At 40.2% G+C, this 12,527-nt stretch overlaps 1 protein-coding gene across 14 annotated transcripts in view; it reads right to left on the bottom strand.

Annotated features, from left to right (window-relative positions):
- The window catches only part of LOC139452702 (Kv channel-interacting protein 4-like), a 483,175-nt gene that overhangs the window by 51,004 nt on the left and 419,644 nt on the right, over positions 1–12,527 (bottom strand). For 11 of the 14 annotated variants that reach the window (XM_071234257.1, XM_071234259.1, XM_071234262.1 and 8 more), the window contains one exon: positions 1,007–1,131. In XM_071234257.1, the coding sequence (XP_071090358.1) occupies positions 1,007–1,131 (125 nt within the window). Of the gene's footprint in view, positions 1–1,006; positions 1,132–6,336; positions 6,388–7,770; positions 7,927–11,734; positions 12,190–12,527 lie in introns of those variants that run through there. The other 3 variants (XM_071234268.1, XM_071234258.1, XM_071234265.1) reach the window with 3 other exon arrangements.

Raw genomic sequence — 12,527 nt, forward strand, 5'->3', positions numbered from 1 at the left:
ACGACTTCTGTTGAAAAACTAAAGATTTTATATTGTGATGACAGCACTTATGTGAAAAAGGTTTGCAATTGCAAGAATTGTGTTCCCAGAAAAACTAAAAGCTGGTTTACAGTGACAGACAGATTAGAGGTATGATGGCTGAGAGTTCTTTATAAAATGTGTGGTTGTTGGTTGTTGGTTTGTTGTTTAACGCCGCACTCAACAGTATTCCAGCTACATGACGATGGTCTGTAAATAATCAAGTCTGGATCAGACAATCAAGTGATTGACATCATGAGCATCAATCCAAGCAATTGTGATACGATGACATGCATCAACCATGTCATTGAGCCTGATCCGCCAATACCGTTAGTCGCCTCTTATGAGAAAGAATTGTGACATGCATTATGATAATGATCATGGTATACCTTACAGGAACTCATGGCTAGTGTATATGGTAGGGTTGATGATGAAACCCTTGCCTTTCAGTTGAAGCATCTAATCACCATCTGTTCCCGTTATCATCAAGAATAATGGATGAATTTACAAAAAGTAGATATGAAGCCATGAGTGAGTAAGTGAATGTTGTTTGATCCAGACATTCTTCAAATAGTCAAGCCTGTGCCAAGCAGACCAGAGAAAGTTATGTCACTAAGATATCATGAAACATAATCTGCTTAATAACCCATTGCAACAACCCAAATCATTAATCAGCTCTGAGGTGAAAGAGTGAGTATTGTTTTATGCCTCTGCTAGTAATATTCCAGCCATATCAAAACAGGGGATATAATATGAGGCTTAGTATTCATTTTTTATAAGGGGAGCGAGTGAGGATTTACGCTGCTTTTAGCAATATTCCAACAATGTCAAAGCAGGGGACACCAGATATGGGTTTCACGCATTGTAATAGAACCCAAGTCTACGGCATGACAAGCAGATTCTTTAAACACGAAGCTACCCCACTGTCCCTTTTTCATAAGGAAATCCAACTGTTGTACATATGCCCCAAGGAGAGGGGTTTTCCTACCTGCTTGAATCCCCTGTACATTATCTGCAGTTCCTTGCGTGTGAACTTGGTGTTGCGGCAGAGGACGTCAATCCCCTCCGGCTTGTATCGCACCACCTGCATTTCCAGGTCATCAATGTCATGATCTGCAAACAAAGTAGACCACATTACAACCTGGAGGACGACTGCACATCAAACAGACAGAAGCAATATTCCAGCAAATATCACAGCGGGGGACATCAGAAATGGGTTTCACCCATGTCCCCAGAATCTATAAAGAAAATGAAAACATGCATGTCAGGATACAACAATAACAATACTGGTATGTTGAATGGTCTGAAATACAAAATAACTGCAATCTAAATGTAGTTTAGTGATCCATTCATATAACTGTCATCATTAGTTTGCCATTCATGCCCAACTGAAACTGTTTCAGTGGACAATCGAGAGACCGGTTATTCTCTGGTAATGATGTTTTATATTTTCCTGCATTCTCACCTTCATTACTACATCTAATGAAAGTAAAAATGTCAGTTCAGGTCAGCTTATGAGTGAGTGAGTGAGTGAGTGAGTGAGTGAGTGAGTGAGTGAGTGAGTGAGTGAGTGAGTGAGCTGGGTTTGATCCTGCATGTACTTTATCTTAGTAATATCACTGAGTGTCAGTCTCAATGGAGGAGGTAGCCCACACACATAGCACTGTTTACCCCCTCATGTCTATGGTGCAGACATGACAAAATAAAGGATCACAATTTAACCTGAATGGCCTCCTCAAATGGCCCAAAACATTTACCACAGACTCTGATTATAAGCCTAAATATCACACTGTCCATATACTTATCATTCACATGAGAATAGGTGATATATCTCATTTACAATTGTATTACATAAAATATGTGAGGTGAAATGAGGTTCTAATGAAGCATTCAAGATTATTGCACTTATATAGTGACCTAATGTATAAAATATACATGACCTCCTACCTCTATTAATCCCTGTGATGGACTGTGGGATATACATGACCTCCCACCCCTATTAATCCGTGACATGTGCTATGGGATATACATGACCTGACATCTATTAATCCGTGAAATAGGCTGTAGGATATACATGACCTCTGACATCTATTAATCCCTGACATGGGCTGTGGGATATACATGACCTCCAACCTCTATTAATCCGTGACATGGGCTGTGGGATATACATGACCTCTGACATCTATTAATCCGTGACATGGGCTGTGGGATATACATGACCTCCGACATCTATTAATCTGTGACATAGGCTGTGGGATATACATGACCTCTGACATCTATTAATCCGTACCATAGGCTGTGGGATATACATGACCTCCGACATCTATTAATCCCTGACATGGGCTGTGGGATATACATGACCTCCAAACTCTATTAATCCGTGACATAGGCTGTGGGATATACATGACCTCCGACATCTATTAATCCGTGACATCGGCTGTGGGATATACATGACCTCTGACATCTATTAATCCCTGACATGGGCTGTGGGATATACATGACCTTCGACCTCTATTAATCCGTGACATGGGCTGTGGGATATACATGACCTCTGACATCTTTTAATCCCTGACATGGGCTGTGGGATATACATGACCTCCGGCATCTATTAATCACTGACTGTGCCACATACATTGGTATTGTTAACAACATATACGACCTCTGACTTCTATTAATCCCTGACTGTGAGATGCACATAGGGATTGCATATGTAGCAGGGCGTGGAGTCATCCCTGAGATGACTTCTTGACCTGATCAGAAGGTCGGTGGTTCGAATCCGATCACAGGACTCGGAAATCTAATGGCCGCTACACATACAACATATACAACCTCCCAACTCTATTAATCCCTGACTGTGGGATACACATCTGTATTGTATACAACATATACGACCTCCTACCTCTATTAATCCCTGACTGTGGGATACATCTCGGTATTGTATACAACATATATGACCTCCTACCTCTATTAATCCCTGACTGTGGGATACATCTCGGTATTGTATACAACATATATGACCTCCTACCTCTATTAATCCCTGACTGTGGGATATACATCTGTATTGTATACAACAACGATGACCTTCCACTTTTATTTATCCCAGACCGTAGGACATGCCACATCTATCAGTGCCTCAGGCCAGGGGTACAGGACACATAATTTTTTTTATCATTTTGTAGCAGGAATATAGGATAGATTCCTTATTGAAAATTTGACATAATCACTTGGTACAGAGTCTGACTGGCATGGAATAGGTGACGAATCCTTTGCTGACTTACATAATACAATCTTTCTAATGATGGGAAAACAACTATTCCCATGTGAGTATGTGAGTGAATGAGAGAGACATTTTAGGAAAACATTACTGCGCCCTTTGCCAAGCATTCACGTTAAAGTCACAACACCTCGACATATCTCATCAACATGTTTGTTTTTCTTCAACAACACTTTCTTTCGTGCATTATCTGTAAATTGCATTTACAAACGTAAAGAAACTAAATTAACTTGAAGTCAGTTACAGAAAGCTGTTAAACAAATACCAAGCTACTGACGAACAACCTGAGTGTGAGTCGAAAGAAAAAAACGCAAAGCCACCTGGATTCCTAACAGGGATAGTGTCCCCGGAGGTATCGTTAATCAGGTTCACCACAAAACTAGATCCACCAGCCCCGGTTCTTGTCCAAATGGACAAACACTTCATGAAATGTTGAATAAATAAACATGGTGGAGAGCAGAACATGGAAATGAGTTCATTTAATCTGCGATGTCTTGGGTGGCCACCTCCACTTGGTGTACAACTGGCAACACGGTGGAGGGGTCCCCAGACAGCTGACAGGTGCTGCATGAGGAATCAAAGAGAGGAACTTGCTGTCAGCACCACAATTTGCATCTTCTTTTTTTAGAAAATATCGACAAAGCATCAATGAAGAAAAGTTGACTAAATACCAGGAACCACTCCTGGATGTCTTTAATTTGAGGGTATTTCAGTGCTACAATGATCAGTTTGGGTGTATTTCGGCGCTACAATGATCAGTTTGGGTGTATTTCAGCGCTACATTGATCAGTTTGGGTGTATTTCGGCGCTACAATGATCAGTTTGGGTGTATTTCGGTGCTACAATGATCAGTTTGGGCGTATTTCAGCGCTACATTGATCAGTTTGGGTGTATTTCGGCGCTACAATGATCAGTTTGGGTGTATTTCGGTGCTACAATGATCAGTTTGGGCGTATTTCAGCGCTACAATGATCAGTTTGGGCGTATTTCAGCACTACAATGATCGTTCTAAGCATATTTCAGCACTACAATGATTGGTTTGAGTGTATTTCAGCACTACAATTATCAGTTTGGTATATTTCAGTGCTACAACGATCGTTCTGAGCATATTTCAGCACCACAATGATTGGTTTGAGCGTATTTCAGCACTACAATTATCAGTTTGGGCATATTTCAGCACTACAATGATCGTTCTGAGCATATTTCAGTGCTAAAAATGATCGTTCTGAGCATATTTCAGCGCTACAATGATCGTTCTGAGCGTATTTCAGCACTACAATGATCGTTCTGAGCATATTTCAGCACTACAATGATCGGTTTGAGCATATTTTAGCAGTACAATGATAAGTTTGAGCGTATTTCAGCAATACAATGATCAGTTTGAGCATATTTCAGCGCTACAATGATCGGTTTGAGTGTATTTCAGCACTACAATGATCGGTTTGGTAACAAATGACCGACATTGCTGCAGCAGTCAGTGAGTGGGATGTGTGTTTACATCATTATCAGCAATATTCTATCACAACAAGGCGACACGAGAAATGCCAGGGCAAAATCGACCCAACCTTATGAAGGCTTTAACGTACATGTACTTACTGGTATGTTATGTTTGTTGTTTAACACTGCACTCAGCAATATTCCAGCTATGTGATGGCAGTCATCAAGTCTGGACCAGACAATCCAGTGATTGACATTATGGGCATCGATCTACACAATTGGGATACAATAACATGCATCAACCAAGTCAGCAAGCCAGACTACCTGATCCAGTTAGTCGCCTCTTATGACAAGCATAGTTGCCTCTTAAGGCAAAAATGGGTTGCTGAAGACCTATTCTAACCCAGATCTTCACGGGTCTACGTTATATATCAAGTCTAGCAACAATTGAGAACATAACAGAGAAATCCTGCAAAATATAGTCAAAGGTTCAATACATATTTGATAAAGATATTCATCATATTATTTAAACAATATTGTTATCAAAACAAGTACGTAAGAATGTTATATAGTACTCCATGTCAACCCAGTGACCTTGGTGTCAATGTTTTATACATCAACAATGTGATCAACAGACTATCTGTTGCTACAATTATCTACACAGTTTATGTCTTGCCTGGATTAGCATGGCCAGGATCAATACTCAGGTAACAGTATACCTGACAGATGTTCAACCAACCAAAACGAGATAATTACATGGCCACAACACATGATCATCAAGGGGGATATTCCGATCCTGCCACCCCACCTTATGTACCTGTCCAGCAAATCACAGGTACTAATAGTAGATCAGAATTCCAGTAAAACCTCCATTGCGGTAGTTATCACATAATACAGACACACAGAAGCACAAATAATTCATAATGTATTGAACAGTCTCCATATTCCTCATCGTGAAATGTAGTTTACCTTTTTGTTTCATGATGGTATCTCATTAACTATATCACCGTGTTATTCAAAGGTGCTCTTTTTATACTCAGCAGTTCTTCAAAGAAATAACCACAATGGACCCAATGTCCCAACCAGGTAAGCTCCAGCGGTCAAACGGCGCCACTTGATGATGACAGTGGTACAACCTCCATGGTATGCCAAGGAACAGCTAGTTTGGCCATTATGAGTGACAAGGAAACAATTCTTGTGACGATACAACTGCTTAGAACTGTCGATATGTCCTCCACCTGGCCAAGTTGGCACGGAAATGGCTCCAAGTCACCAGAAACAATGAAACGTCAGACCTTCTCCCGTGAAGCATACAACACAATGATAAATGTTTAATCAGATGTGGAAGTTTGCGTGTTGACTTTTGACTCATGCCCCTAATCAATGTGTTAACAAGCAAGACAACACCATATAAGACATCTGCAATCATCCCTATCGTGCCGTGAACATCCACAGAACATGGTGTTTTATTGTCGGAGCAGACCCGTCATTTTCCAGATAAACTTTCCTTATTTATAAACCTATGTTTTAAATACAATTACATCCCCTGTATGAACTACTATACATAACATGTCATTGATAGGCAGGATGAAGCAAAGACCACAGACCAACATCTGCAGTCATCCCTATCAAGCCAGGAACATCCATAGAACATGGTGTTTTTCATGTTAGCAGACTCATCACTTTCCAAGTCCTAGTTTCCGCTTATAGAGCTGAGGCAACCTAAATAATTTACAACATGCTATAAACATCTTATTAACCATACATGTTTTCGTTTGTTTGTTTGTTTGTTTGTTTGTTGTTTAACGCCGCATAGAGCAATATTTCAGCTATATGACGGTTGTCTGTAAATAATGGAGTCTGGACCAAACAATCCAGTGATTGACATCATGAACATCAATCCATGTAATTGGGATCGATGACATGCATCAACCAAGTCAGCCAGCCTGACCACCCGATCCCGTTTATCGCCTCTTAAAACAAGCATCGTTGCCTTCAAGGCAAGCATGGGTTGCTGAAGACCTATTCTAACCCGGATCTTCACGGGTCACCATTAGGGATGCAGCAAATACACTATGAGCCGAATACAATTTATATCACGAATATAGGGTAATGAATACGAATATTAATGCACTAATACAGTAATAAGTCAGCAGTCGATGTATTTTATGTTATATATTTATATACTGCACTTGTCCAGGTTCTTAGTCTTAGTATCTGCTCAAATGCTACAATGACCAGTGACCAATTGCAAATTTCATGTCAAATTGAATTTTATAAGAGTGTTGTCTTCAAAGAAATCTATGCATATCATATGTTCTTATGTATGTTTTAGGTACAGGGAATGTAAATGCACATGATTGCATATTCATAAATATTCGATTCTAGTGGCCACAAATAACGAATTCAATTCATGAATGGATATGGTTCGATTCACTAAATATGCAAGTGAATCGTAACTGCCCTAGTCACAATACATGTCATTGATAGGCATAATGAAGTTAATTCAAAGAGACTCATGGTATATGGATATTAATTTCTTATCATTAAAGGCATTGAGGAAGAGACAAGAGTACCTTGTAGTTTGGAAACATTGTGCATACAGAATACAGAAGCTGAGATTCATATATCCTGTGTCTCTAGATACTCATATATAACCTTTACAAGCGTTACAAAAGACCTACTGACACGATTTTGACCCACAATCACCAAAATAAACATGACCATGTCAGATTCACCTCATGGCCATACACCCAATGAATGCTGTCTGGTCCTGAAAACACGAAAACAGGAAAACAAGAATCAAGGTTGGATCCAAAGCGACGGTCCATTCTTCCCCTCATTGACACTTCCTAGTTCAAAGGCGTGCATAACGGTGAGCGAAATCACGATAATCAATGGGACAACAGATCCAATGGAGGAGAAGGCGGGATTGAAACACACAACATCCTGAAGAATGTCCGAGGTGACATTGAGGTAACTGCCGTGAACAGAGCTATCCTTGTGGAGATGTCCACGTGCAATCATACAAATATCCATACCTGAGTTCTCTTCATTCCTAGTCGGGCTCTTCCCAGTACATGTCACCAGTTTCCGTAGCGACGATGCCAGAAACTTGCAGCAGAGTTTCTGAGACTTGGTTTTCCAGCATCCCATTGTTCGACTGTTTTTGTAAAACTCACTTTTCTTGAAATATAGTTATGCAGGTTTGTGCTTAATTCAATCTACTGGATGAAAAATGTAGTAGTTAAGCTTCTCCAATCAATAATGGGAATCTTGCGGATTTGAATGTATTTCTCGCCAGTGGAGGCGCAACAAGGGAATTGGACGTAAATAGCGGCACAATTATGCCTAGCAGGAACTGCTACTCCACTGGTCCGCTGACATAATACACCACTGGCTTTACCATGCTGGGAGAACACATCACATAGGTTCCGCCAGATAGTCATGCAAAATATTTATGAACTTGATGAAAAATTTGCATACGTTAGACATTAATGTATTATCCCTAATCACTGGTGGAAATACGATAAAGGCTCGGGGCTCAACCAGCTTCACTTTTTCCATCACAGCCGAATGAAGCCAATTTTTCTAACTCATAGTCAATATATGTTCCTGGTCCTGCAGGATTGACAACTACAAAGTGACTGCAGATGGACGTCTGCTGGGTTCCAGTGTGACATTCACATGGCTGTCTGCCACACTCAAGACCATCTGCCCACAGGGATTCGGTGTGGAGTACGGCATCTCCTCAAGATGTTGTTTTCCTCCTACCATTGTAATTGCACATCAGAACAGGTTACCTGGTCAACAGGCGACAAGCACCAACGGACCACCGTGTTGCAACTTGCTTACGTAACAGGATGGTCATCTGAATAATATAATGTATCTGCATGCCTTTTGTTGACAGGCCACATAAACTGGTGTTTATGCTTATCTTACCTTATTATATTCCACATAAGCTGGTGTTTATGACAGTATGACCTTAGTATATTCCACATAAGCTGGTGTTTATTATGGTATGACCATAGGGTATTCCACATAAGCTGGTGTTTATGACAGTATGATCTTAGGGTATTCCACATAAGCTGGTGTTTATTATGGTATGACCCTATATATTCCACATAAGCTGGGGTTTATGCTGATATGAACTTGGTATATTTCACATAAGCTGGTGTTTATGACAGTATGACCTTAGTATATTCCACATTAGCTCTCCTCATTTTGCCACCACTTATTTAGAATTGGTGAAGCAGTCTTGCGGGGTGATAGGGAGAACAATAGCAGATAGCAAGGTCGTCTCAATTTCTTGCTTAAAAGGTTTACACTTCCACAGAACAGTATTTCACAGAACTAACCTATCCTAAGATACTTGTGATCTCTGATAGTAAATACTCGGAAAAAGAAGCAAACAGCAGATTGGGATGGATTACTGCCTAAAGCTTCACCAGCGATTCATTAACATGTTCAACACATAACTGTAACACACACAAGCTAGATATTTGCCTCCACTTAGTCAAAACTAACCACACAGTGCAAAACAGCACACACCAAGTCCAAAAGATGTAACTATTCTAGGCCAGTAATAATTAACATAGTAGGACGTAGTCAACTATGGCGCCACACCCAATGCACATGTTATCTATCCCCTGTAGATAACAGGATGACGTGTGCAAATTCCAATGTCACACTCCATCAACCATGCCTGCAGCTATTGTAAATTTGTATTATTCCATGCAACATAGGACTAGTAAGGATGAGGCCGCGGCACATTTTGTATACCAAAGAAGGATTCTTGGACGGAATAGGTCCCAGCACCTCTTGCTCATGGCACTTCTTACACAATCTACTCCGAAAAAGTAAATAGTTGTTCAAGCTATCATCCATTGGCTATTGTTTCAGTCTCTATTATTTACTAGGGGTGAAACGATACAGCCAGGTCATGATACGATATGTATCACGATACATGGGTCATGATATTATAGGTATTGCGATACCCATACATGTATTTCCTTAATATTAATATTTGAAACTTCTTGACTATAACAACTCCAAAGCAGGTTCAAAAGGAAAAGCTAGCTGTAGTCACATGTTAGTAACGGCTATTTCTAGTAGTGAACTTGTAATATTTGACTGAAAACAATGCCGGGCGTCATTAAACGAGAAGTAAGTTATATATTTTAGCAAGTGTATCAACAAAACGTATCATATATTGATCATGGCATGAAAACTCACGATTCACCGGTGTTTCACCTCTATTATTTACAGACAACCGTTACAGGGCTGTAATATTGCTGACACAGCATGAAGCCACATCCACTCACTCCCATTGTCAAGTGTAGCACCATAGCAGGGGAGGACAATGTACATCTCACAAACATGTTCCTGTTCTGAGATGAGCAACATTTTAGTTCCGTCTGATCATAGGTTTTCGGACGTCATACGTTTTTGGATGGTCGTGTTTTTCGCGATTACTCGCGCTATGACGGGGATTGTAGCATCACACAGACATATTAAATACTCAGGTGATGGCTTGTTTTAAAGAGGAAGTTGTCTTTGATAAGTTAATGAGATGTTTTACAGTCGTCCGTGTGATTAGAGAGAAAACTATTAATGTTTCGTAAGCGCCTGAAAACCTATAACATGGGGATACTGTATCGAAACAACTGTCATCCGGTCATACCAGTGTCAGAGTTGTAGGACTGTTTACAGCATGCAGTCTTCTAGCATGGAATGAAGGGGATCCCTGCCTTCACTACACAATCAGGAATGTCTATTATCCTAGCATAGGACTAAACTCCCATCCTAGAGGCAATTCAGTCTAAGTCTGGATATTGTAATTAGCGATTTGTGTCAAACTGAAACATTGTCTGTGGGTAATCATTAACTGCAAGACAGATAAACATAATAAAATTGAGTTCATATTAGTGGGTTTTGATTAACTTTGATAAAACTGGAAATGTCAAATGGTCAGAAGCTGGTCCTCTTTTTTAACTCAGCTAATGACGTACAAGAGACGATACCATATTTCCTCTAATAAGCACAGACCTCATACGGCAAGGGGAAATACGGTATATGGCAACTATCATTGTACTAAGCGTAATTTCCATTGGGATTTCTTTTACCATCGAACAGACAGGGCATGAATGGGTTTGACACCTTGCATTGTACTCATTTTGGGAATGAAGTTTCAAGTGAACTACTTGCCTACTCTGCCTCCCCAGGCCTCCCGAAGTCTGATATGTGATAAACAAGCCACCTTCAGTTTGTTTGGGACATACTTTTCTGAGTGGGAGAATAAATCCCTTATACCCCACCATGAAGAAAATAGGCTGCATGTGGATTTCTGAATGAGACAATACATCTCTTGCACCTCGCAACAAAACAAAAGGGACATTGTTTACAAGTCAATGAAAGTGACATAGCACAGACATTAATCTCAGCTCAATTGAACAGATGTTTTCTTTCAAGTTTAAATTTGTTTTCAATTTACCATGACGGATTGACCCATGTTGGCAAGATGATCACATGTTACCCGAGTGATACTGCTACAACTTGTATCGGTATTTCTCCAACAGACATCTGTAGCTGACAAATGATATGGGCATACTAGACAATATGTCAGGCTTAACTCAGAGTTCTGAAATAGAAGGAGATATTATATCACACCAATATATATGACCACTCGCAACAAATTGTTTCCATAAACAGGCCTGGTTGGTCACTGCTCTCTCATTCTCCCATACAATCCAATGTGTTACACCGACACCTACTAACATCAGGGTGAAGAAAGTACCAGAACTAAACCTCAGAACTAAAATTAGGGCATGCAACACTTAGCCTGAAGACAGCAAAACCCGAAACTTTTCTAGTCAATCTGACAAGAGCACTATTGCTGCAGCTAGAGAGCAATCTCGGGGCATTTACAATATGGATTAAGAACAGAATCCCATCATGTCTGTCAAAATGGAGGAAAGGTGATGGAATCACAGAAACACATCTTACCTACACCACTGTCATGGCTGGAGGGCGGACATTGTAATACGCTCCCTGCTTGTCTAAATGAATTAAAGTGTCTTCACACACCATAAGAGGGTCCCAAGAGATCAGAAAGCCTGACGTTGGTGAATTTGAATGTTGTTGTTTATCAATAATTAACACCAGGACAGGAACCAGATGGACTGGACTGGGTATCTGTTCGTTCCCTGTGGTACAGCTCCACCATGGAGGTGGCATCCCCACTCCTCTTGGACAGACTCCAAATACGAACATCTATCAATTGTCTTTTTCAGACTAGACTGTTTGTTCAAGCAAAAAAGAAACTTCTAACTTAACACGGTCCTGCACTGTTGTCCAAATCATGGACAACCCTCGAAAGTCACTGTATTCTCGTTCAGGGAACATGTTAGAAATAAGTCAGATATAAATCAGGAAATATCCCAACATTGCTGCTTGATGAGTTGAACATGGCAAGTCTTGTCTCAAACAAGGAGCAGTTCAGCATATAGACTTTTCTACAAAGTAGTCTATCGGACAAATTTGCGATAAATTTTGTAATTGATAACAAGAATCCCTAAAGTCAGTCAGTCGTACTGTGGAAGTTCTTCGTTGATAATATACATGTTGCATTATCATAACCCAAGTGCTTTCTAGTTGATGTTTTGATCAATTTCTGAAGCAAGTGTTGAGCTATCCTCTAAGAAATCAATAAGGCCCATCTCTATAGACTTATTCCTACAAATAGACCCTGATTTCTGATAAAATGTCAGATAGCTAGAAGTTGGAGAAGATCGAAGTG

The sequence above is a fragment of the Haliotis cracherodii genome, unplaced genomic scaffold, assembly GCF_022045235.1.
Source record: "Haliotis cracherodii isolate W230 unplaced genomic scaffold, xgHalCrac1.p SCAF_9, whole genome shotgun sequence".
Lineage (NCBI taxonomy): Eukaryota > Metazoa > Mollusca > Gastropoda > Lepetellida > Haliotidae > Haliotis > Haliotis cracherodii.